This window comes from Dipodomys merriami, unplaced genomic scaffold, assembly GCF_024711535.1.
Source record: "Dipodomys merriami isolate MVZ:Mamm:240054 unplaced genomic scaffold, mDipMer1.0.p SCAF_31, whole genome shotgun sequence".
NCBI lineage: Eukaryota > Metazoa > Chordata > Mammalia > Rodentia > Heteromyidae > Dipodomys > Dipodomys merriami.
Genome location: NW_027204604.1, coordinates 2400283 through 2428212, shown reverse-complemented (window position 1 = coordinate 2428212; position 27930 = coordinate 2400283). Strand labels below are relative to the sequence as shown.

At 36.2% G+C, this 27930-nt stretch overlaps 1 protein-coding gene across 12 annotated transcripts in view; it reads right to left on the bottom strand.

Moving 5' to 3' along the window:
* The window catches only part of Esrrg (estrogen related receptor gamma), a 612729-nt gene that overhangs the window by 63386 nt on the left and 521413 nt on the right, over positions 1-27930 (bottom strand). For all 12 annotated transcript variants that reach the window (XM_070041493.1, XM_070041489.1, XM_070041499.1 and 9 more), the window contains one exon: positions 3951-4061. In XM_070041493.1, coding sequence (XP_069897594.1) covers positions 3951-4061 — 111 coding nt within the window. The remainder of the gene's footprint in view (positions 1-3950; positions 4062-27930) is intronic.

Here is a 27930-nt window from a genome sequence, read left to right as displayed (position 1 = left end):
AATAAAACAATACCCAGCAGCTCTAAAACAAAACCCCACAGTAAACTGAACTATGGAACTATCATGGGAAGGCAAAGAGCTACCAATGCCCACATACATAATGAGTATAAAAGCCATTAATTGTCTTAACTCCTTAAAGAGCAAAGGTCAGAGCCCTTCTGTCTGGGTGAATTACTAACCATATAACTTTATCTCTGTGGGATGCATTAAATAGGAATTTCTTTCTTTTCCTTGTCTCCCCACACATCCACCCAACCCTTTTCCTTGTCTCCCCACACATCCACCCAACCTTCCAAATATAGCCAATCTCATAAAAATACTCCTACTTATGTGCTATAGTATCTCCCCTTCTGAGCACCTAATTCTTTAATCCTCTGGTGGCATCTGTTGTCCCTAGTTCATTCTCTGGTTTAGATTTATCTGTCTGAAATTTGTGATAAATGTTTTAAAAATCCTTCATAAAATAAACACTAGAGACAAACGAAGAGCATCATATCAAATGTGTTTCACTGCTCAGGGGCATGTGAGAGTTTTATGGACGGGTTGTAAAGCCAAGCTAACAAAATGCTTTTCCTCCTTGGGCTGATTTTCAATCTCTATACAAAGCTTTAGATGTTATGTTTTCTTCTAACTGAAGAACTAAGAAGAAACCCACATATTTCAATATACAATATGCCAGAGATCTTGGTGAACAAAGTTTCCATTGTTTCCTGCATGGACTATGTATTTATTTTTTGCTGTAAAAGTTTATAACTTTTTAAAATGCAAAATCACAACAGTTCATAGTAGCAAAAATGGCATTCTTCTTTTTTTAGTCCTCCAATAAGTAAACAATGAGCCTTATCCAAATTACAACTAGCAATATATATGTCAAGTTTATTAACATAACCTTATGAATTGTATTTTTTTCAAATTGTCAGTAGATAATTACTAATTGCTGTAATATTCAATGATCCTTCAGTGGAATATGATGACTTGGCAGGAAATAGCCCCCAGATACCATTTTAGTTTAGAAAACAATACTAAAAATAATATAGCTTCTAAATTATTTTTAAAAGATTACATTTCACTTAACATCATCTTATATGGTCATACGTACATAACTTTTGACCTTTTCTGCTTGTCCTATACATATACTAGTTACTGCAAATAAAGGCAACCATGGGACCTATGTTTCTTTGGGCCTGGCTTACTTCACTTAATATAATTTTTCCAAGTCGATGAACCCCTAGATAGGGACACAAGTGTTTTTTTTTCTTTCTTGATATTGTTTTTAATGTATTTATAATGTACTATGTGATTTTTTTGGTTTCTTTTGTATGTTCTTCCCCACAGTATAACCCCTATTTTCACTGTATTTGATTTTGGTGCCCTGTATCTTGTATGTACATTTTTATAATTTGGGGAGGGGAAGGAAAATAACAAAATGCTTAAATAAGGATACAGGTTGACCCATTATAACAATGAGATATACAAGATACCATGTTGAAAATGAACTTTACAACTTCAGGGGGGGAGACAGGAGAGAGAGGAGTTGGGGAAGTGGGGAGGGAAGAGATGGTAGGGGAAAAACAAAGGAGGAGGTAACAATGCACAATAGGAAATGTACTCATTACCTAACTCAGGCACCTGTAACCCCTTTGTACAGTATTTTTACAATAAAAATATATAAAAAGACAATAAATAAAATGTATAAAAATGCCAAAAAAGATTACATAGCTTCTGTGTAATAGCTGCAGGATCCATACAGAAAGGTGTATGATTATTGTGAACACTACAAAATCAATGCTTATACTTTTAGTTATGCTTTAAAAAGTTTCAACTTTCACAGTTCTGAAAATATACCAAAACCCCCTAGCAGCACCACTCGACCCTCAGGATTAGGGGGAAAAAAAGTAATAGGAAAATGAACAGGAATGTAATCAAAGGAAATTAGGACTCTTCTTTTTTAATAAGCACGGGAAAATGTGTCCTGTTTTACTCATCAATGGATACTTGACTTGAGGGGTCTGAGAAATTCGGCAGAAGCTTAGGAATTCCCATCGCTCAGAAAATGGAATAGCCAGCAGGGCTATTTCTAGGTAAATCTTATTTAATGTTTGCCTAATTAGAATCAATAGAACCCGATTTTCATTCTTGGGCCTTTGTGGTATACAAATAATCAGTCAGGGTACAGAATCCTCCCAGCCACCGTTCAGAAAAACCCCATGTACAGTCTCTTGACACTTATCTGACAGGATCTGAAAATTAAGTTTTATAAATGTTTGTTACAAAAACACACTAATTGGATGGACTAAAGAAAATTAACACAGAGGCCTTTAGATAATGAGTAATGATTTATTAGGAGTCCTCTTTATCTCAGACAAATGGAGCTCACTGAAATTGCTGTAATCTTCTTAAAGGTACTTGACAAGCCACTTCCCAATTTTTCAGGTTTATACAGAAAACGATAGATATTCCTCTATCATGTTGACTTACAAATGGGCTGGTGCTCATTTTTCTTTCCACAGAGGAAATTATCAATGGTTGCAGTCAATGTTTGCATAAAATAAATGAGAAATGGGCATTCTGTATATGACTGAGTCGAGGAAACGAAACCTCTAATGAAATTAAGCATTAGTGCTTATTGCATTTTATTGTATTATCAGAAAGTTTTTTTTTATTATAATGTGCAAAATCTGCTTAATGCAGCCCTAGATTGTATTTGCAGAATTCCAAACAGCTTATACAGGCTGAGGAGGAGATGCCAGATTGGACAATTGAAGGTATAATCAACATAATGTTTTTTGGAAAGGCAAGAGGAAACTAAGCCATATGTTCACTTAAGCTTTAATTTTATGTAAAACTGGTTGTTTTTCCTTTGACACAGCTAAAATGTCCTTTCATTTACAGTGCAGGGTCTGCTTTATTTATTTAACAGATTTCCATATGCTCACGGGCATGGGGCACAGCAGTGACCCCTACTGGACAATCAGAATTAGACGTGGACCCTTTCTATTCACTTAAAAGTACAACAAAAATTACCCTTATTCCTTTCTAGAATTGCTCTAGAGGCTAATTCCTCTGCTGAATATGGCTTGTGTCTCTGTGACAGGAAGAACTAACAGGAATCTTCCTACCAAAGCATTTCCCAGTGTCTATTATGCATAAACAATCTACATTGCAAGTTCTGCTGCACTACAACTTTTAACCGATTCCTCAGAAAAACAAGATAAAGTTATTGCCTGAATTTGTATCCCTAATCCTTTTGCTTAATGCTAAGGAGAATGAGGATTGTATTTTAGCAATGTTTCAGTCACCCTTCCAAAAACTGGGACCTGGTATTATAAAACCGTGAGATCTTTAAAAACAATTCATAGTACCCATGGTATCTGAGAGGGAACTGTCAACTTATGCCTGTTATTAGTAGTGTCCATTCATGTTTTAATCTATTGCTAGCTTGTGTGTTAACCTCTAAAATTAACGAGGCCCCTAATGTATTTTCATTGGGAGGTTGAGCAGTCAAACTCATTTAGTTAGTGAAAACTACAAAAATCACTTTCTTATGAAATCTGAAATGAACAGCTCCAGTGAATGAACTAACGATCACAGCCTGATCCATTTTATGTACCTCTGCAAATAAAGATAACCAGTAAATGTAAAATCCACACTATCTAAGTGATGCATTAATGTGCTTACACCTCCACAAAATGATGAGAGATGCAAATGGTAGAGGAGAGAAAAATCAGAGATAGTCTCAAAAACCAAAACCCAAACCAAAAAACCAAGGCAATTAGTTGAGTTGTTATTACACCTCCCAGACAATCCTTTGGAATCTCTATTCCCACTGTTCTCCGACAAAAAGAAGTCTCCTCAGAGTCAGGGTGAGCGTGCCAACTTTGGTATATGTACAGAAAGCCAAGTGGGAAGAGTCTGTGTTCTGGCAAGCCAGACACATCTGCTGTACTTACATGGCTTTTTGGCTGGCTGAACCAGCTGAGGGTTCAGGTAGGGGCTGTTCTCTGCATCTATTCTGCGTTTGTACTTCTGCCGACCTCCACGTACTCTGTCAAGACGCACCCCTGTGGGCAAACACAGGCACTGGCTTACTGTTTTGGTAGGTATCTTTGCAAGCAATCAAATACATTGATATTCAGGAGTGCTCTAGAAACAGATATAGAATACAGAATGGTCCAGGGCTACTAGAAGAATGTAAAAATAGCAGTGGTTAGTAGAAATCATCATATGTGGGAAATCACCTCTATCGGTGGAAAAGAGACCTGAAAGACACTTTCGACAAAGTCATCCAAGTCACCATTCATGTATCACAAAAGGCAGATTGACACATAAGTTAGTATAGAAAAGACTTTGCTTTTTGGTGCTAGTATAGTTTCTCACACTAAGGATATAGTTATCTTGTACCTTTTTTTTTTCTTAGTCACTCCTAAAAGCTCAATGCAAAAGACTTGGGACCCATAACTACTCAGCCTTCCTCTAGCCAGCAAGAGGACTCACCTGGAGCCTGTGGAAATGAATAGAATAAAAAACATGATGGAGGATGGAATTACTCTATACAAGATTTTTGTCTTGTGAGACTCAGGGATTGTTCCATATTGAAATGTCAATATGTCTCATAGGAGAGGTATAGTTTACAAGTTGACACACATTTTTATTTGCTGTCATATGTGGAAACACTGAGAGTAAACTGGGTTGTCTAAACACAGGATAGAAGAAGGGCTTCTGAAGGCCACAGTTTTAAAGGAATATTCAGGGGACAGGGGGAGGTAATGGGAGATGCTGGCAAGGAGGCCAAAGTAGCTCACATTTAAAAGAAATGTACTAAATGCAATGCATATAAAGATTATGAAAAAAAGTCAACAGAAAAGAAATGTCTTTAAAAGATTTTGTTTTACATTTAATGTTAAAAGGTTTTCACTTATATGGGGGAATGGCCAAAATTTATTGATTATCTAGTTTCCAACCTATAATTAAAAAAAATTAGCATAAGAGAAATAATAATTAGAAAAAGAGAAAAGCAAGAAGATATTTCTTTTGTAGTACTGGGTTGTAGCACAATACTAACATATCAATAACTGATATAACAATGTAACATTTTCCATTAATAAACTCAGTTACACAGTGCATTATATTTGGGCATTTCTCAGACTATTTAGAAAATATATTTGGTTTAACTCCATCATCTGTATTATTATTTTTACTATAAAGCCTCTTAGATCCATTAATATGCAAATGTATTTTTGCAAAACCCTGTGTGTGAGATATATAGTAAATGCAAAATTTTGCAGACCAGTGAATGCTGTTTTTTAGAGTATTTATTAATACAATGTAGAATATATTAATCATGGTTTATCTGAGTACTGTGCAAAAGTTTGATAAAGACTGATGTACTTCTACATAAATCCGTGAGGTAAATTTATTAATCAAATGTAAATTATTAGAAATTCAAGGTATAAAGGAAAACATAATTTAATACTATATTATTAATACAACTTTAACAGTCAATTGTATTTTAGTGGAACACACAACCTTTAGTTCTATTTATACTGTCATATTTATACATCAGAGAACAAAGCAAAAGAGACCATTTCAAGAGTAACTGGTTAGATTAAAGAAAAAAAGTATTGAAATTCAAAGAAGACTCAGCTATACTCCCAGGCCTTAAAGCAGGAGAATAGCAAGTTCAAGTACATGAGCTGTGTAAAAATATACATTAGAGATAGATAAATGATACACAGACAGATGGATGATAGACAAGTAGGTAGGTAGATAGATAAATCGATAGATAGATAGATATCCAGGTTTGTCTGTCTATCTGTCTATCTCTAATTAATCAGAAAAGGGCTGGAGAGGATGTGTGGTTCAGAATGGTAGAGGCACCAGCCTTGAGTGAAAAACCAAGCAAGGCTGGGAGGCCCTGAATTCCAGCCACAGTACCAGTCTCCTCTTCTGAAAAAAAGTATTATTTTTAAATGGCCAAATAAAACTGAACAGATAGACATTTTCAACATAATTCTTATTTTAAAGTTTTTCCCAGAAAAAAAAATTAAAATGTTAACATTATCAAAGAAATTCAAATATCAGGTGACAAATGCCACTGTTACAGAATGTCAAAATCACATTAGAAAAAACTAAATGGTAAACAAATTCTGTGTAATTGAGGAAGTATATTTTTTTCCTGTTTGGGAGTGAATGTCACAGAAATTAACAGTAAATTTCAGAGGAAAGGAGTAAGAAAACGTAAGAGTATAGGAGTTTACATTGAAAAATTATAAATCAAACATATTAAATGAAGAGTCTATATTGCAACTACCTTGGCAAAGACTTAATCTGGGATTTCTAATTAGTATAACTGGATCCAAAATCATGTGTTGAGCTAAAAGAGAAATATTGAGGAGTCAAAGCCAGATGCCTGTGGCTCACACCTGCAATCCTAGCTACTCAGGAGACTAAGATCTGAGAATGGAGGTTTGAAGCCAGCCCAGATAGGAAAGACCATGACACTTTGATTAGCTAACAAAAAGCTGAAAGTGGAGCTGTGGATCAAATAATGGAGTGTTAGTTAGCCTTGAGAAGAAAAGGCTCAGGGACAGCACTCAGGCCCTGAGTTCAAGCCCAGAATCAGTACACACACACACACACACACACACACACACACACACACACACACACACACACACACAATCAAGAGACAGAAAGGGAAAGGTAATTAAAACAATCACAATAGAAATATTTGTAAATATAATACATTTACACAAAAGATGTTAGTGTCTATGGCCTACATTTTTAGCCTAACATATACCAAAGAATGGGTCATTGTTGATCTATAAATTGCCATGAATATGAAATACTGGGTTTTGTGAAAAAACATTTACTTTCTACATTTTTTGTTTTTGTTTTGTTTTGTTTTGCCAGTCCAGGGTGTTGTTGTCCCTGAGGTTCTTTTTGTTTGTTTGTTTGTTTGTTTGTTTTTGGGTCCGGTCATGGGGCCTGAACGCTAGGCCTGGGCGCTGTCCCTCAGCTCTTCAGCTCAAGGGTAGTGCCCTACCACTTGAGCCACAGCGCCACTTCTGGCTTTTTTCTTTTTGCTTATGTGGTGCTGAGGAATTGAACCCAGGGCCTCAGGCATGCAAGGCAAGTGCTCTACCACTGAGCCAACTTCCCAACCCGTCCCTGAGGTTCTTTGTGCTCCAGGCTAGTGCTCTACAACTTGAGCTCCAGCACCACTTCCAGCTTTTTCTGAGTAGTTTATTAGAGATAAGAGTCTCATGGACTTTCCTGCCCCACATTGCTTCAAACTGCAAATCTCAGATCTCAGCCTCTTGAGCAGCTAGGATTACAGGTGTGAACCACCAGCACTGGGCTTTTCTACAAGTCTTTAGTTTTTATAATGATCTGAAATATTCTGTGGACTTTCCTGCCCCACATTGCTTCAAACTGCAAATCTCAGATCTCAGCCTCTTGAGCAGCTAGGATTACAGGTGTGAACCACCAGCACTGGGCTTTTCTACAAGTCTTTAGTTTTTATAATGATCTGAAATATTCTGTGGACTTTCCTGCCCCACATTGCTTCAAACTGCAAATCTCAGATCTCAGCCTCTTGAGCAGCTAGGATTACAGGTGTGAACCACCAGCACTGGGCTTTTCTACAAGTCTTTAGTTTTTATAATGATCTGAAATATTCTGTGGACTTTCCTGCCCCACATTGCTTCAAACTGCAAATCTCAGATCTCAGCCTCTTGAGCAGCTAGGATTACAGGTGTGAACCACCAGCACTGGGCTTTTCTACAAGTCTTTAGTTTTTATAATGATCTGAAATATTCTGTGAAGGATATGTAAAAAGTTTGGGGACATAATGAAGTGGTAGAGTACCACACAGCAGGAGAAAGCCCTGAGTTCACACTCTAGTACTGATCATAAGAAACCAATATGTCAGAAAAATAAAATATATTTTGCATGATAGAATGGTTCAGTTCCTTTCCTGACTCTCAATAACTAGCTCTGTAAACTTTGATGAGTCTTAACCTACTTGCTTTTCCCAAACCTAAGATAGCTATAGACAGTATACTCCCACTGATGTTTTCCTATATGATCCAATAAAATTATATTACAGGCATCATACAAATCATATTTAATATATTTTATAATCCTTAAAATGCCAAGAAAAAATCGAGAAGATGCTATTGTGTGAAAACAATGCTATATGACTTTATTGAAAAACATTTTTCGCTGTGATCATTTATTGAAAATTAAATAGAATATGAGAATGTTTGCCATCTCAACTCAGTAGACAGATTTTCAATATGATGGAGTAGTAATATAATTCAAAGGATGTAAGCTAAGATGATATTTGATATCTAAATAATCTATAGAAATATGTTATCTCATTTTATTTACTGCTCATTCCTATCACCAATAATATCATTTAGATATATGAGTATTTTAGAAGCGACACAGGAACAAATGAAAAAGGTTTTAAAAATAAACAAGCTAGGCACGGGATTGTAGGTGCAACTTGAGCAGCTGAGGCACAAGGCTTATTTGAGGAGTTTGAGACAAACCTGAACAGCACAGTAGGACTACCGCAAAACAATTTTTTTAAAAAAAAAGATGCTTTGCTTAAGTCTCTAAACTGGAAAATCTAGCTTAGAATGAACAAGCATTAATTCAAATATTTCCAGTGCAGATGACAAATGCTGTTTTAGTTCACATTTTACAATCACACTCCTTCCCCATTCCTCATATCCCAAAGCCTTGACCAGGCCAGGCCAGCATTCTATCACTGAGCTATAAAAACAACTTTTTCTTGGATTATCCTTGTTAACCACTTTAAAAAGGTTTAAAGATGAGATTTTTTTTCCCTAAAAAAATGAGATGTACACAATAGACAGAGCTTGACAGGATTTGAAGTTAATTGAAGCCATTGCATTTTTTTATTCGTATGGAGTCTGCCATTATCTTTTTTAAAAAAAATAAAAGATTTTAATAGTTGGCATAACCCACCTAACAGAATGTCTCACATTGCTTCGTCTCCAAATACTGCATGTGCCTACATTGCCATAAGGGAATTACAAATCTCCTATGCTGTCAAAATTTACAAAATTGAGAAAGCAAGAGGAGGACAAGGAGGAAAAATTATGCTGTGAGCCAAATAAACACCAATAGAAATCAAAGAGTTCAGCCTAAGGTCTTGTTAGGTCAGCTAATTTCAAGACTGCATTTTATGCCTAAGTGCAAATTTTTATAAAATTATACAGTCCAAAGTCAAAAGCATTTTTCACATTTTAATAGCCCAAAGTCGGAGGCTTTTTATAGGATGGTTGTAAAAAAGAAAAACAAAAACAAAATGAAACCAAAAAAGAATTTCCCTTCAGAGACTTATATAAGGATACCTTACTCTACTTCCCTAATTTAAGGATATACATTTGTTATATTGCTCCCAAACAAAAATTTGCTGAAGAGACATTTATTATACAGACCTCTAAAATAATTAAGAAAGATGCCAACAATCCTATTAAAATCAAAGCCTTTTGAAAGCGTGGTTCCTGGATGCAAAGTAAGCAGTAGGTAACAGCACTGGGAAAAGGAAGAACTCTGAAACAATGAGATGAAGAACTGGGCACTCCAATACATTCCTGTCTCCTTGATGTTGTTGTTTTCCGTGCAGCCCCGAAAAACCTCCTTCCTTGCCTTTAGGGATAGAAGTAGGTATAACAACATCTTAAAATCCGCCCGGAGATTTCAGATGCAACCTCCTAAACTGAGGATAGAGAAAAGCCCTTTGAGAAGCTACAGGAGAAGAGATACAGGCAGAGGAGCAGCCTAAGACCCAGCAGTGGGAATCTGAGTGGCAGTATTGATGCGGGGAGGGGAAGTCTCCTTCAGGATGATATTCAGAGCAGTTGTGCATATTTACAGGCTTACTCTATAACAGAATGAGAGGAAATGATTTGTGCATTCCCATGTATGCCCTGGGGAGAATCTAACCATATTAAATTCTCAAGGATCATATAAGACAATGAAACAAACCCACCTCTAGACATTTACTCTAACTACTACTTCTCCACATAGAACCTCAACATCACTAAGCATAGCTTTACGATTCCAGCCCTTTCTTCCTGTTTTCATAGTCTTTTAACACCTCATGCTTTGGTGCACCTAATAAGCATTGCCCTTGATGGTAACTGAATAAGCTGGTCTGTGCAAGAAGAGTCTTGGAATAAATGAAAATATAAGGCTGTTACTAGCAAAACTGGGTTAATGAGAGTTATGATATAGGCAAGGTGTTGAGTTAACTGATTTACATTGATTTCCCATGCTTTACTCCTCATTGCACTCCTATGAGGCTGTTGATATTATTAATCCATTTTTATAGATAAGAATTCTGGAACCAGGTACAGAGCAGAGGAAGAGTTCAAGAGCATGAATGCACAGGAAGGTAAAAACAACTAGATATAAACCATAGATGCATTGTGATAGCAACACATATACAACGTGTGCAGAAAGATGAACTAGTAAGAAGGAACGTGAATACTTATACAGCACAGAAATACAGACTAGCAAGAGGAAAACTGTATACATATGCAGTTGCAGTGTTAGTGATTTTTACATGCTGCATTCAGTTGAGTTTGCCTTAAAAAGTCCACATCTAGGCTGGTGCCTATAATTCTAGCTAATCAGGAGGCTGAGATATGAGGAAAACAATCCAAAACCAGCAGAGGCAAAAAAAAAAAAAAGTCCTTGAAACTCTAATCTTATCTCCATCTAAAAACCAAAAAGCTGGAAGTGGCTCAAGTGTCAGCCTTGAGTAATAAAGTTAAGGGGCAGTGCCCAAGTGGTGAGGTCAAACTGTAATACCATGATAAATTAATAGTAATAACAACAAAACAACAATAATAATAATACAGATTCAATGTCTCAGGCCAGAAGGTATTTCTTTACCCGTAATTCCTCCCCTAAAATAATACTGCACGTTAGACAAGATGTCTTCTGACAGAGCTTTTAAAGCAGGCAACCTCCACACCTCAAAGCTGGGTTTTATAGTTCTGAAGAGGATGGCCAAATTTCCACGAAACAATTCTGGCCTATGATTCACTTTACTTATGTTGGAATATTATTTTTTATCTTTATTGAAAATATGATGAGTCGGGGGGAGGTTTACAGTTACATAAGAAAATGATTGCATTTGTTTTTAAACACTGTTATTCCAGCCCTCATTTTCTTTCGCTTATCCCTCTCTACTCCCCTCCCCCTTCCCCCCCCCATGCTAACTTGTAAGGTTCATATCCAACCTAGTGTCAAGTGAGTATTATTGCTGCATTAGTTCATTTTTTGACCTGATGTTTCTGTAATTCCCTTTCCCTCCCACAGATCCAATATTCTTATATATAAAACTCAAGGTTCAGAAAACTAAGAGAAATGAAAGAAAAAAGAAAAAAAAGAAAACGATGTACAGGACATATTTAGAACCTCTTGTTTCCATATCTTGGAGTTCATGTTTATACTCTTCATTATATATAATTATATATATATATATATATATATATATATTTAAAACATTATGACCACAGTTCAAGAACTTTGGAAATTACTTAGCTTTTTGTCAAAATAGTATTATGTCTGCTGATATGAGAGAAAAAAATCTCACAGGAAGAAAAATGCATATCCATTATCTGGGCTTTAAACACACACACAGACACACACACACACACACACACACACACACACACACACACACAAGCCCTCAGTCAGTAAAAGAGATAAAAGTCATGACTCACATGAAAGCTTCCTTGCTCTACAGATGAATTAACAATTAGCAGGGGAAGTCTTCCTGGTCTCTAGATAGCTATCTGGACTATTAAACATGTAAGACTTGCATAGTAAATTACAAAGGCTTTCCTTCTTGTTAGGTTCAAGTTGCCTCCAAAATATATCCATAGATTTCTTTTTTCTTTTGTTTTTGCCAGTCCTGGGGCTTGAACTCCGGCCTGGGTACTGTATCTGAGCTTCTTTTGCTCAGGGCTAGCATTCTACTACTTGAGTCACTGTGCCACTTCCACGTTTTTCTGTGTATGTGGTATTGAGGAGTGGAACCCAGGGCTTCATGAATGCTAGGGAAAGCACCGTACCACTAAGCCACATTCGCAGCTCCACATCTTGGATTTATGTGCATAGGAAAGAACTCCAAGAAAGTTCTTTCTTTCTTTTTTTTTTCATTTCTCTGTTCTACCCCCACAATGTGAACCACTATTGGCTGGTTTCAAAGATCATCCACTAAAATTATAATCTAGATGTCAGCTACAGTAGAAATATAATAGAAATTTCAAAACCATAACCACATCTTTAACAGGGGAATATGTTTTTTTTTTCTCTCTTGTGTCTATGGAGGTAAAAATTTCTTCATGTGAAGCATAGAGCCTGAAACTACAACAACATCCCAGTACAAATTAGGTCATCTGCAACAGGTGACAAGTTTTAATTGAATGTCTTCTATCTGCAATTCTGACAAAAGGTGAATGGAAATAAATGAGTCTAGCAAGACAGCCCTGAGCCTTACAATACCCAATATCTCATTATTTTTAAACAGCTATCTATAAACTGATGCTGACAAGCCCTGAACCTTTTATTTCTGCTCAAGATGAGGTTGCTGTGAAGGGGGGGGGAAAGATAAAGAAAAGAAAGAAGAAAAAAAGGGCATCCAGAGCATTACATTAAACATGCAATACCTGCCATTATTACTTCTCCAATGTAATTAGAGGAAATCTCCTATTCAAGAGGCACTATTTCTTACTTTGCTGGATGTGAGAAGGGGGCAGGTTGGGGGCGGGGGACACATGCTCCTGCATAATTGGCCTGCATTTGCTAAACATAGAAACTGTTTTTGAGACAATTCTTCTTCTGTATTTTGTTAAAAGTGGTAATCAGCTAATGAAAATGATATTGCTGTGGTGGTGCATGCCTTACCTAAATCATATATTTTGTCTTTTTATTATTTAATACTGATGATTCTTCCTTTTGTCCTCTTGGAAGTTGCTGTCTGGTGTCAATAAAGTTAAGAATTAATTAGTACAGACATGAGATATAGAAGTGATTCTGCTAACTCTCAATTTAATGTGAAGCCAGTGGCAATAAGCTTAAATGTAGTACTAAATAGTCATAAAAGTATACATCACTTCATGAGGTGCTATACATGAAAAAAAAAGCCAAAGATTATTTTTGCAAAATTCAGTGACCTATAAAGGTGAATTAATTAGGACATCAACCAAGCTGGTTTACAAGTGGCTGGGTTGAGTTCTATATTCACTTTGTACATTTGATGGAGAGGATTTGAGTAAAATCAAATTTGTAGGTGGAAAAAAGCAAAGATTTCAAAGACAATATAAGTTTAATAAATAAGAAGGGATAGTTTGTGTTGGCTCCTGCCCTGTAATCCTAGCTACTCAGGAGGCTAAAATCTGAGGATCATATTCAAAGCCAGCCAGGCAAGAAAGTCTATGGGTCTTTTACCTCCAATTAACCTGGAAGTGGAGTTGTGGCTCAAGTGGTAGAGTACAAGCCTTGAGCAAAATAGCTATGGGATAATGTCCAGCAAACCTCCCCTTTCTCCCCACCCCAGCCAACATACAAATGAAATAAGTGGAAGAGGAAGCTAGTCATAATCTGGAGGGTGGGGTCATTTGGTTTTATAACATGTGAGCCTAGATCATATGGGCAGTCTAAGAAGGGTTTCCAAAGCTAAACAGAAGCTTAAGGGAATTGTAGAAGGAGAAATATTTCAGTTTGTGGCTGAAAGTGTAATTCACCAAAGACAATAAAAAATGCATTACCAGATTCAAGTCTCTAAGATCTCAAACAGATGAATGCGGTTTAATAATAGTTGTCTGGTCAGCATTATAATTTGGCAAAATTGAGATGCAAAACAAAACAAAAAAAAAAGAACAACAAGAAAACCAAATCGAGTACAAACAACACAGTATACATTCCTCAAACATGTGTAAAAAGAATTACATGTAACATACAATATGGAGGAAAAATCAGTTCAACAATGATTAAATGTAAATGTTATATTAAAATATGCATGTCCAAATCTCATACAAAGGTGAGATTGCACCATGACACATATTTTAAAAATTTCTTCTGACATTGGCAGCAATAAGTTTAACACAATAATAGCATTAACCATGCATAGTACCCAGGGGCTGCTCTGTGTACACAGGAATATTATTCCAAATTCAGTTCCCTGTAAAAATGAACTAAATATGAACTCAAGCAAACTTGATTTCAGTTTGCTTTTGTCAATGGAAAAGAATCTACTGAAGTCTCACGGTTCTATTTTAAGTTTTCAGTGGAATAAGAAATAATAAAGGGACTTAATTTTAGAGAAATGTTCTAAAACTGGTGAATTCTGGTTTTGCTATAAAGTAAAGGAAACACATTGTTTTTCATTCCCTTCTGAACTGAACTTTTTTTACAGGCTATTACTAACCTTTATTCTTCTACTAATTGTGTTGTTAGATATTTGTAAAAAGTTGGTCATGAAGCCAGGCGCCAGTGGCTCATGCCTGTCATCCTAGCTACTCAGGAGTCTGAGATCTGAGGATCATGGTTCAAAGCCAGCCTGGGCAGGAAAGTCTGTGAGACTCTTTATCTCCAATAAACCACTAGAAAACCAGAAGTGGCGCTGTGGCTCAAGTGGTAGAGCACTAGCCTTGAGCTGAAGAGCTGAGGGATAGTGCCCAGGCCCAGAGTTCAAGCCCCATGACGGACAAAAAAAAAAAAAAAAAAAAGTTGGTCATGAGAGAGAAAAGAAAGTCAAGAGAGACTTTGAGATGTGAGAGATATAACCTCTGGGGTGGGAGGGAAGGAATGGTAGGGGAAAAACAAAGGAGGAGGTAACAATGCTTGATAGGAAATGTACTCACTACCTTGCTCATGTAACTGCAACCCCTCTGTACAGTATTTTTAAAATAAAAAACATATCAAAAATAACCTCTGTAGAACTTGAAAGTTGACAGTAAAATCTCATAGGAATCAGATAGCATCTTTGTTCGATGAAGCACTAGATGTTCACAACAGTGTATTATCTCTGGGGACGTGATTACAAACCACTTGCTCCATAGCTTTTCTCCACTATCTGGCTGCAGCAAAATGATTATTAATTCACTTCACTTTGATGTAGAAAAGCTACATCTGACTTTCAAGCCAAAAGTGAGATGGTAGTTTTTACCTTTCTACTCTGAGGTAAGGTATAGGTTAAAGATTTGAGAGTTACAAAGAAGCAAATCTGAACATCAAATAGAGAAGTAAATACTTCGAAGGGTAGTTTAAAAATGTGTTTAGGCAAAGTAGAGTGACACGTGTCTATAATCACAGTATCCAGGAGGCTGAGACAGGAGGCTCTCAAATTATAAGCCAGCCTGGGCTGTATAGCAAGTCCTTGGAGAGAGCTAGTAAAGAAGGAAAGGAGAAGGAGGGAGGAGGGAGAGGGAGATAAAAAAGTGACAGAAAAGGGAAGAGGGAAGTGGGAGGGGAGGGAAGGGGGGGAGGATGAAAGAGGAAGGAAGAGAGGATGAGAAGGGAGGGGAGGAGCAAAGGGAAAGGGGAGGAGAGAAAGGGAAAGGGGAGAGGAAAGGAAAGAAGAGAATTGTATTTAAATGTTCTAACAGTTTAGGCTATACCTTGGTGTTTCAATTCTTCAATAAAGATGAGTGAACAGTCCAGAGAAGAATAGAAAAAATACCAATGATATTTCCAGATAGCAAACACTGGGTCTCAGCTGAGGAGAAGCTGTATTTGTACTACATCAAGTATTTCCTGACAGACTTTTCTTTATAATAATTCCATGACAGGACTCTTGGCTGGACAATTTCAGGGCTTGTCAGAAGGGTTCACAATAGGGAGAAAGCTTTATACCACAGCATGAGCTAAGAAAAACAGTTTTCTTTTCTCTCTCTCTTTCTTTTTTTTTCTTTCCTTTTCTTTCTTTTTCTTTTTCCTTGTTCCTTCCTTCCTTCCTTCCTTCCTTCCTTCCTTCCTTCCTTCCTTCCTTCCTTCCTTCCTTCCTTCCTTCCTTCCTTCCTGCCTGCCTTCTTTGTCTTTCCTTCTTCTTCCCTCCCTTCCTCTTTGCCTTCCTCCCTCCCTCCCTTCCTTCCTTCCTTTCTTCCTTCCTTTCTTTTTTGTGCCTGTCCTGTGGCTTGAATTGTCATGGGCACTGTCCCTGAGGTTCTTTTTGCTCAAGGCTAGTTCTCTACCACTTAAGCCACAGCTCTACTTCCTGCCTTCTTGGTAATTAATTAGAGATAAGACTCTCACGGACTTTCCTTCTTGGGCTGGCTTCAAACTGTGATTCTCAGATCTCAGCCTCTTGAGCAGGTAGGATTTCAGGCAGGACCCACTGGCCCCTCACACAAACATACATTTTTAATCACAAGGAAGTTTAAGGCTAGATGCCGAGGGTAAACATCCCCAATGGTCATTATCTCATGTAGGAAGAGACAGAAGTTTCCATGAAATGTCAAGTTTTCCACATCAATTTTTCTTTTCTTTTCCTAGCAATTATCTCCTATCTACATGGAATATAAACTCAGCTGACACTCAGATACATATATATATATATATACATATAAAATATGTTTTATATATATATATATATATATAGCTTAATCCTACAAAGTTTAATGTTGAAAATAGCATTGTAAGAAATGACATAATAATTGAAACAGAGTCTAAGAATCAAAATATAGGCAAATAATTTCATGTATGTTTTCATTGTGTACTAATCATATTACATAATTGTCATACAATAAGTACTGAAAAGTACTTAAGAAGACATAAACAAATCCATGGCATTTTTTCTTGCTGTGTATTACTTTTTTTCTCATCATCCTTCTGGAATGTCTGAAAATATGAAATCCTTGTCCATTCTCTCTACCATGCTTTTTGGCATGCTATCCTTAATGGTATAGCATAATATAATGATACTATTATAATTTTCAAAAGGAATCGAAACATTGGAGGTTACAATGAAGTATAGGGGAAAAAATAAGGGAGTTTACTGGGAGGTAGAGCTTTACTATTTAATATTTCAGTATTTATCCCAGACAATATAAAAAGAAAAAGCAAATGATTGCCTAAGGACAATCTGAGTAAGATATTAAGAAGAGCTGACAGATGAGAATTATATTTAGATATTGAATATTGAACTAGAAAGATCATAGGTCCCTGTACTTGGGAAATTTGACAAATGAAGAAAACCATTCTCTTCCGAAGACATTTTTATTGCTCTCCTGCCTGGAAGCAGATGAATGTGTCTGATCACGTGTTCAGCTCCCTTTTAGTTCTATGATTCTATGAATGAAATACTTAAAAAGATGGAACTGACCCACAGATTCAATGTCTGACAACTGCCTTGGCAGTTGGAAACATCAACATACTTCGCGTCTTAAATCAGGGAAGACCAGAGCCAAATGAATAGCAGTTACAAACCAGAGAGCAGAAGGCTTTCTGGCATAGTTCTTTGCATTTCCCTCATGCTGACCTTGGCCAAATGCATTTCCTTTTGTTCTTGATTATAATAAAGCAAATAAAATGCCCATGTTTGAAAAATGCTTCTAACTTATTACTGCATTAGGAAAATAATGTCAATGGCACATCTCTGGGGAGACTGAAGTATGGGAAATTATAACAGCTTCAGATTTGCAGACATTTGACAACCACATACCGACTAGATTAAGTGGAGGGGATATGGCAAATGATGGCTAGTTTCCAAAAGCAATTAAGAGAGTGCAAGAGCATATTCTACCACAACGAAATTTCATCTAGAATGTTCAAGACACAAAGTCATTTGTTAATTATGAATATACTTTATTAAACTCACCACAAAGGTATATGCAGCATCTCAATATCCACAACCATCCTTCCTTTACAAATCAGAGCATATACATAGGTGCACCTACGATCCCCTTCTCCATGGAGTTTTTTTATTCAAAATCCTTAGTGGATTTTGTACTATAGTTTTATGTACTATACTTTTCCCTATACATACATACACAAATTGACAGCTTTCCCCTCCCCCCCTCCCGCCATTTAACTGAGCGTTATTCACACAATGCGGTTATGATTTGTGGTTTGAGATATACTATGATAGCTTTAAATAAGATAATTCTTTTTCCCTACTTCACAATTCCATGGATATTAGATTCATTTTTTCCCCTGTGGATCTCATGAACCCCAGTAAACTTTCCTTTCCTTAAGTAGGGAAATTCCAGCAGAAGGAGCAGAAACACCTGAGATATAAGATTAAGAGGAGAGCACAATTTAAAATTGGTGGTTTTGTTTTAGAACACTCCATTTTATATTTCCAAGGTTGGTGTGAATTGTGGGGAACTGAAACTTGCAGATAGAGTTTACTGATGAGGCGGACTTCTATGAATATGTAGCTATCAATTTAAACCACCTAACATTAACCAATCTTTTTCTTTCCAATTGTCCCCTAGCCTGGTTAAATGATTCTGTGAGATTATTTATTTGTAATTGTTTTTCCTCCAAAGAAAACCCACATTATATCAACTTAAATTTCCATTTACATCAGGAACTGTAAATTCAAACCACTATAGATTATCTTTATAATAGAGTGCAAACTATATTGAACAGAGACCATTGGCCCACAAAAATATATATACTACTGCATGCAATCAGTTACTGCTTTCCAGGTATAGAGAAGCTCAAATGCGAGTAGAATGTGAAGAGAGTTTCCATTTCCAAAGGAAGGCAGTAATCGGAATCTTCATACAAAATCATCAAGATTTAATTTAACTATGTGGTCCTCAAGTTTTCTGACTGCCAATTTACAAGTTTTGGTGTTCAAACCAGGCCAGCTGCTAAGAAGTTCCCTAATGGAAGCCAAGCTGGACAAGTGACTGGTTAAACCAATCATAGTATAAGTCTGTACCTATTTAGAAATCCTTCTTCAACTTTACTTAACATAGAACCATATAATAAGTGATCTAACAAGTCATTCCACAGGTTACACTTTGAAATTCTAATTTCAAAATGCTAGGTAATAGGGTGTTATATGTAACAAAAATTGTGCAAACAATAAAGGTTTCCACTAGAAATCGTTTGAAAAACAAAGAGTATTCGTTTCTGCAGACAAACCTAGTGCCTAACATCATTTTTGGCCCCCACAAGTCCTTTGAAAGAATCACTTGATAATAGGCTCTGGTTTCCATGGGTATTTATAGTGCAAGTCATTGATTAAATTTACTCCTGGGTTTTATTCCACAATGCCTAGTAAACACCAGATCATGTGGGCCTCTTACAGCAAGCTATTGGCATTATCCAATGTTCGTATTTCAGAAACACACTTCTCCACAGCCTGCCTCTCATCTCTGCAGCCATCAAGAGAACTTGTGCAGGCAGCCCCTTGGTAGCTGTCAGGGTGGTGCCCTGATCAGTCCAGAAGGTTGGTATTGGGCAGCACGAGGCATTGCTCCAGTTACATGAGGTTCATGGCAGCTTCTACGCACTCAAGACTCCCTGCTGGCCAGGGAAATGAAAGACGGCGAAATTGGACCCAAGTAACTACAGGCAGGTCAAGATATCACATCTGGGTTCCCAGAAACATACTTTCATGTCCTAATCACATTCCATTCACAGGGTTGATGCTAGACACAGCACAAGAGCTGCAATTCAAAACAACAACAACAAAAATAAAAGTTTTAGGGACTTGCATACTTTGGTCTATTCATACCAGTTGTAACATCCTAAAGTTGACATATTTGAGGAATAAGGTCAGAGTAGGTAAAAAAGCTATTTTCCTTGTTCATCTAATTCATTTAATTATACTGTGTAAAATCATTATACAACACGTATCCTCGGTTCTTTGCAAAATTTGGGGTTTTGTTGTAAATCTATATACTAGTTTTAATAAAAAGAAGATATAGGTATAATTATTTAGATTATTTCAGATTCCAAGTGAGCAATGATTTATTTAAATCTTGCATTTTCTTTAAAAAAATGTTTCACACCACTTTTGCCTGCATTGTGTTTTCTTGATAATAAACTCAAGGAAAACACAAAAGGTACTCTTACTCCATTGTGGGCTTTCAAATCCTCTCATAATCAGTACATCCTAATATTTATTATCACGTTTTATCTTGCTGACAACTTCCACATCTCTCAACTTAACAATAATTGTATGATGAGAGTTTAATAAATACCACACTACTGATACTTCAATATAAAGTATTAGCAAGTTCTCATTTATTTATGATGAACTGAAAAAGGGAGTAAAATAACTTTATATTTAATGGGAAAAATTATGCTTATGTCCCATAATAACCTAGGCAAGATATTTATTTATTTACTTACTTTGAGACATGGCTTTTAATCTAGGCTGTCCTCATGATCTTCCTACCTCAGCCTCCCAAAAGCTGGGATTACAGGTATGTATGAACCAGTAGGCTCAGTGTACATTATTTTTTGAAAAATCACAACTGATTTCACAGTTTAGAATGTCTCCAATGAACATTTTGGAGCAAAACGGAACTATATTAAAAAGAAGAGACGCTAGTGCATTTAGCAACAGACAACTGATACTTCAATTACAGTATGGACACACTTTAAACTTTTTAAATAAAAGCAGAAGCAATTTTATTGTAATCTGATTTTTTTAAGTGTTTGGGCCTTTGGGGAAAGAGTTAATGAATTATAGATCTGAAACCAGTTTCAGTGACTACACTGTGAACTTTCATTCGAATAGTTAGATGTCGATCAAACTGTTTATGAGGACAAATTTATGGAAAACAACCAAGAGTAAAGCTTTGTTCTTATTAAGAAACATGAATATGTATGTAATTTTAGCCAGACTAAATTAACCCAAAAATGAATAAATAAAAAAATAAGGGCTCTAATTGTTGTCACGAGAGAAAGCTTGCTTCCCTCCCCATCTTAGAAAAAGCATTTATGTTTTATAATTTCGAGAATCCACATTTTAAAATAAAACTCTCTGTAATGAACTAAAAGGAAAAGAATCTGCAAGAAAACCAATAAGGCTCCCAACTATACCTGTAGTTCCCTACCCCCAGCTCTGGATGGAAAACCCTTGTAAAGCATCAGGGATAGCTTGCCGGCTAAATAGATTTCTCCATATAAACATAATGTATGAAAGTTAGTGTCCATGCAAGCAGTCCGTTACTGTTGAGGTGTATCTACTCACTAAGCATGACTCTTCATTTAGAAAGGTTGCATTGAGCCATTAATCCTAATTTTACACTAAATATCTTCTGAAGCTGCATGAGCTCTGAATTGAGTAAGATCCCATTTTATGTCGCAGCAATATTATAAGTATGAAAAAATATCACAGATGTGTGCATGCCTCTGTGTCTTTGTGGGCATTTTACATTAACATATATTCTCTTGGACTAATGTTCAATCATCAATCATGTGAACCAATAGCAGATTTCACATTTATTTTCAGTGGAATGGCTTAATTTGATGGATAGACATTGATCATCAGGGATTTTATAACAGGAAATTGATATTATTAGAGTTTAGCAAACTTTCCAATTATAATTTTCTTATCTCTCTTGTCCCTCTGGGTTTTTGTCTCTTCTATCATCCTTTATATGCAAACACCTGAGTCTGTGGTACTAGTAAGACAGCAACAGAAAAAGAAAGTAAGCCTGCAACCATTTCTATTAATAAAATGTATAATGAGTCAACTATGAAACAAAAATAAATATCTATCATTCTAATTTAATAATTAGCTATAATTTAATAAATACTTATAATTTTAATGTCTTTTGTGTTTTTTGAATATTTCAAACATACTAATCACCTCTACTTCTATGATTTGGTCATTAGTGCTGGATGGATTGGGGGTGGATCAAGTCTGTAATCCTAGCTACTCAGGGTGCTGAGATCTGAGGATCATGGTTTGAAACCAGGCTAGGCAGGAAAGTCCATGACTTTTGTCTCCAAATAATCAGCCAGAAGCCAAAATTGGAGGTATGGCTCAAGAAGTAGAGTATCATCCATCCTCGAGAAAAAAAAATAAACAAAAACACACAAAAAAAAAAAAAACCAAAAAACACAAAAAACTAAGAGGCAGTACCCAAGTTCTGCGTTGTAGATCCAGTTCAGGTAATCTCCCCCTCTCCCCCTTAAAAGCTTTGAAAAACCATCAATAACAGAACCCAAGTGATTTGTAATGTTTCCAAAGCACTTCCTGAGATCCCCTCATTCCATCTTTGTAACTCAGTGCTCTAAGTCTAGGATTACTACTTCTAGTGTATGAGCTCAGAGAAGGTAAATCATGATATTCTGCAATGCTTTTTTAATGTCAAGTCCTTCTTCTCTTAACATACATATCTCCATTTCCTAAAGCTATAAAATGTTTTTTTAAGTTAATAAAGAGAAGGAAAGAGATGGCTCACTCATGTGCCTACCATGAACTGCATATTTTAAGAACTTAATTCTTTTCTTCTGTGATGACTTTAGTCAATAGCAACAAATAAAAATCTATCTTCCAGGAGTCTATATGACACTGTTTGTCAAAACTCATGATTGAGGAGTTAGTAAGGAAAAAGAAAAAAATAGAGTAAAAAAAGGCCAAAACTTTACCCATAGAAGAGGAAAACACTGCTCCTAGCAGGATTAAGCCAACTGAAACAAAGCATCTCTTTCTAAAGCAGCTCAATGCATATACTACAAAATTAAGAAAAGTAAGGGAAGGAGTTGAAGGGGTGAGAAGGTTGAAAGGTGTGATACTGATGAAGATGCCTTGTATTCGTAAACTACTTCGTAAAATGGCAAATGCTTTGTACAATGACTTAAAGACAAAAAAATGAATTATAAAGGTAAAAAGTATTTATAAAGGAGGTTTCAATATCAAATAAAAAAGGAAGTATGGATAAATGCTTGTCAGGTTTGAGATTACTTGAAAAATATATGATACATCCAACAAAACTCAAATCTGAACACAGGACTGGTGGACAGAACTGGGGCTACTAACTCAGAAATGTAACTTTGAACAGAATGACTAGAACCAAACTTAGAAACTATAAACACATACACATTCTCTCTGTCTCTCCCTCTCTCTGTCTCTCTCTCTTTGTCTCTCTCTCTCTGTCTCTCTCTCTCTCTATATATATATATGTATATATACATATATATATATATATATATATATATATATATGAAGAATCAAGTGAAAACAGAGTTATTTAAATGCAGGAAGGGAAACTGGGGACTACAGACCATTCAGTGCAAATGATGAGAAACCATTAAGAAAAGAAGTTTGAACAAATTCAGCCAAAAGATCTGGAGTAATAAAACTGGAGGAAAAAAATTACCACAATGATTTAAAGTAAAAAATGCAAACATGACTGGAAGTGATGCTACAAGTGAAGGTCTCCAAAGACAGTACAAATGCACATCCTATAAACCATTTTTCTAATCAATCTTTATGAAAATACATACAATATCACAGATCTTTATCTAATCCAAAACCCCTTTTATGGTATTGAGTATTAATAGTATGACTGATAAAAAAATAATGCAGCATGTCACCAAGGAGATTATTACATCCTACTTTACTGCTTCAGGTGGGAATATATTTTAAAGCAATCTGTAGTGTCTGAATTGCAATATATCTTGTATTTTTCTTTAATACACTGAGGGAAAAACAATGGATCAAAATCAAAAGAATCTACATCAGTGTACAATTAAACTGTAGATAGTGTCTACAAAAGACATGAAGTCATATGCTATTGGCAATGCTAAGTCTCATGGTATGGTCCTGTACTAACTTGTGTATTTCTGTTGATGTTTTGTTGTTAAATTCCAGTGACCATAGAGGACACTACTGAGTACTTTAAAGTATTCTGATTTTTATGAAATTGAAAACTTTGCAGTCAACATTGATTATATATATATATATATATATATATATATATATATATGTTACATGTCTTAAGACTGAGCACAAAGATATTAAGCACAACCTGTAATCCCAGCTCATAGGGAGGTGAGACTGTAAAAATCTTCATTTGAAGATAGAACAAAGCAAGCGAGACTACACTATACACCAAATAAGCCAGATATGGTGGTACCTACCTGTCATTCCAAGCAGAGGAGTCCTTAGTTAGAAGAATCTCATTCTGAGGCTCACTTCAGGGAGAAATAGAGACCCTATCTAAAAAGTGATGCAGTACAAAGCGACTGAGGGCATGGCTCAAGTGGTAGAGCCCTTATGTAGCAAGAGAGAGAGCCCAGAGCCCCAACTCAATATGATGTCAATCAAAAATTGGGCTGAAACATACAGAGAGGATATATACATAAAAAAAAAAGTTCAAATTGGAAATGGGCATCTTCTCCCACTAGGAATGTTGAAAACAGGCATACAGCACATTTATATGTGGAAAAAATTTATATTTCACTTACAAACATCAGCATGGTTTCTGGTAAAGATTACCTTCCAGAATGATGGAGGGAAAGAAGGCAGAGGGCAGCAGAATTGGTTGTAATGAAGAAAACCCAACACACTAAATATTCTGTAAATTCTTTTTTTAAAGTATATATGGAACTGTCGGGCACACCATTAGAAAGTAATGGGGAAAACAACAACAACAACAACAACAAAAACAGAGAATGACAAAGGCTGCCTCTTTTTTTGTTCAAGTGATAGTAAACCATAAGAGTGTTTCCATTATACTCAAATGAAAATTGGCATTTCACATTGGTTCCTTCTACTGTCTCCTTAGCTTACATTTTATTTACACATAACTTTCAAAAGCTCATACTTTCTACACATGACCTCTAGCTTGCAATAAAGAGATATTCCAGTCACCCAAACCAACTACTGTGGTATCATAGAAATATGCTTTTTTTTTTTTTTCTGATTCCTTCCTGGTACAGCACTGAGAGATGCCCGGGAATTAATTTCCTGAGAGATGAGAATGAAAGAAATCCCTTTTATTTATTTTTATTTTTTTACTTTCTTGTTACTCTTGGTGGATCTCAACATGTCTTCTGGATGGGAAATGGTTACCAGAAACAGCAAGTCTTGGTTAGAAGCTTGGAAGGTTTAGCACTACTCCTTTAAATATCCAAAGAGCACAAAAAGAGACTGAAGATTGAGTCTAACATCAGTGGTGAATGAATACCTCATACTCTGTAACAGCCCATAATCAATAGGGTTCAGGGAAATTCTAAGATGATGAACACATAGATGTCCTGGAAGAGTGGTATGCCAGGAAGAGCACAGACACGGTCCCTCTTACGTGGTTCTATGAGACTAAACCTGTATCTAAGGGACCAGGTACTAGTTCCAGTGAGATGATGTGAGAATTTGTGTACACCTACTTGGCACCCAGACAACTGACTGTGAGGGTTGGAAAGAACTCCTCAAGGAAAAGACCAATAGCTTCTAGATCTTGGTTTCTGATGTAAATTTTATACCACAAACAACTAAAGCTCCTTGGAGAAATGGTGTGAAACATTACAATGTGAGCTATGATTATCTTCTCATTCCAGAGACCCAAGCACCTGAACCAAGAGTGACAGAGGTCTATCAATAAGACAGAAGAATCCAGCTTGATGGGGCTTCCACTGGATAAATCTGAGATCTTTTAGCATCGAAATAAATAAGGTATCAATGGGTTCAATCTCACTGAATAAAATAGGAAGCCGTAATTCTATAAAGTCATAAGTACATAAAAAGAATAAACAGAGGGGGAATACAATAATGATACAGTTTCAAATTAACATGCCATGATTTTTAATGACTGTCAAAGAAGAAAAGAACAACTATATGGGGAAAAGAGTGGTAGAGACCCCCCCCCACCCCGTCCCAATCCAGTCATTAATGAGACACCTGTGTGCTCTGGCATTTTCCTGTGAAATCAGGATATACCTACTGTGATAGTCCTTCCAGAGGTCTGAGTCTGATTATGAAGAAACATCATAATAGCACAAATAGGAACTACAGAATAATTGGCATGTAGTGTGCAAAATCACCAGCAATGAAAGAATGCAAATTTTAACTGGAAACTAAAATTTTATGTTAGTGGAAATTGATTGGTGAGAGGGTTTTCAGTAAGCCTCTGAATATTGTGCTTTATTTCTTTCTCTGAGACTTTCATTCTATTTTTGTTTTCAACCTCTCCTTTTCTCATACTTCTCATTTCTCCTATATTCCAAAATGTTAGTCTTCACTGGAAACACTATTAATAAAACACCCACTTACTCTAGTGGATTTTGATTTTGTTCTTTATCTTGAACCTGGGTTCATGAATGGATGTTAATGAAACTGGGGTTACTCCAATTTCAGGATGTTGCTACCATCTTGGTACAACCTGCCAAGGTGATGATTTGAGGAAAATCTGTGTAGTGGTTCCTAGTTTGTGAAGCAATTCAGCTAGTTTATCTCATTCAAATCTCATATCCACTCAGAGACAGATACTAGCCTGCTCCCATTTTACAAATGGGGGAACTAAATCTCATGCAATCCTTTACAACATTGTGGATTGCAGTAGACTCCTCTGAAGTCTGCTTTCCTAATATACAGGGACTGCCTGCATTTCCACAATATATATATAAAAAAATCAATCAGACAAAGAACTGCCCCTGAAATAAGTTGGCATTGTTCTGGTTGCTCAATGTGAGTGAATAACAGTGACTATGCCACCTTGATTAACATATGCAAGATAGTTGCAATCTATCTTCTTTTCCATTGTGGGTTTGCTTTTTAACTCAACTGGACAGTCCTTTATCGTTGTGATTTTTTTTCAAGAAGTGAAAAGAAAAGAAAATGAACAAAATCAATTATAGTTGGTGGTGAATTCCATATATTTGAAGCACAACTTTATTGTTTTAATTAAATGGAAATATAGGCTCATTGTTTCAAGGACATTAAGAAAACAATTCAAAACCTGACTTTGTTCCCCATGTGCCCACTCACAACGCCATCTTTTAAAAGGACAACCAGTGTAAAAGACTGGAATTTGCTCACTAGTAATTGTATCTAACTACCTGAATTCTAATTATTCCTCTAAAATCCCAACTAATTACAAGTCTACCACTTCGCCCACTTTTTGTAAAGTTTGGACAGTTATCTAGTTGGAAGTCGTTTGATAGAGTTAGCAGACACGAAATTAAAAGGGACTATAAATAAGTTTGAACACATTCCCAGGGAATAATTCTAAGATTTATCCCACTCACACAGACCAAAACTTACAAATTTTATGAATCCTAATTGGTATAAAGAAGCAAATAATGGTGATATCTGTGACTTCAGATTCATGACACCTGGCTTAATTCCTTGCATCTCTTCTGTGTGACTGTCATCTCTTTGGGATATGCATTGCTCCTTTGCTAAATATGAATAAAGGCAGAATGTATCTACCAGACGCAAGGTGACTAGAGGAGAGATTGTGTCTCTGTTCCAGAACAAAAAGTAAGCTATTAGTAGCATTTGCAATTACTATCCCTTATATGTTTAAAAATAATTTTAAATCCCCCTTATTTCCAAGGAATCAATGAATTGCTCAAAGGAAATAATATTATGTATATATATATATATATATATATATATATTTGAATACAGTTGCAAGTTGGAATATGTTGTAGCTAGCAAAATGTTCAGGAACATCTGCTTACTGTGTGGTCAGGATTTTAATGTGAAGGGAAGACTGAACCTTAGCCAACTGTTTTCCACTGCCCTACTCTTCTGAGGGGTCCTCTATCTCCACCTTGCTCTTAAGGACCCAAGGCTGAGCCCCCCAGAACCAGTGAATGCAGTCTGAACACTCAATCACAATAAGGTGAAGTAGAAAAAAAGTAACTGTTTGCATTTGAATCACTGTTCTCTGGATCTTTCTCACCCCCACCCCCAATCTCTCTTGTGTGACCTTTGCATAATTCATTAACACC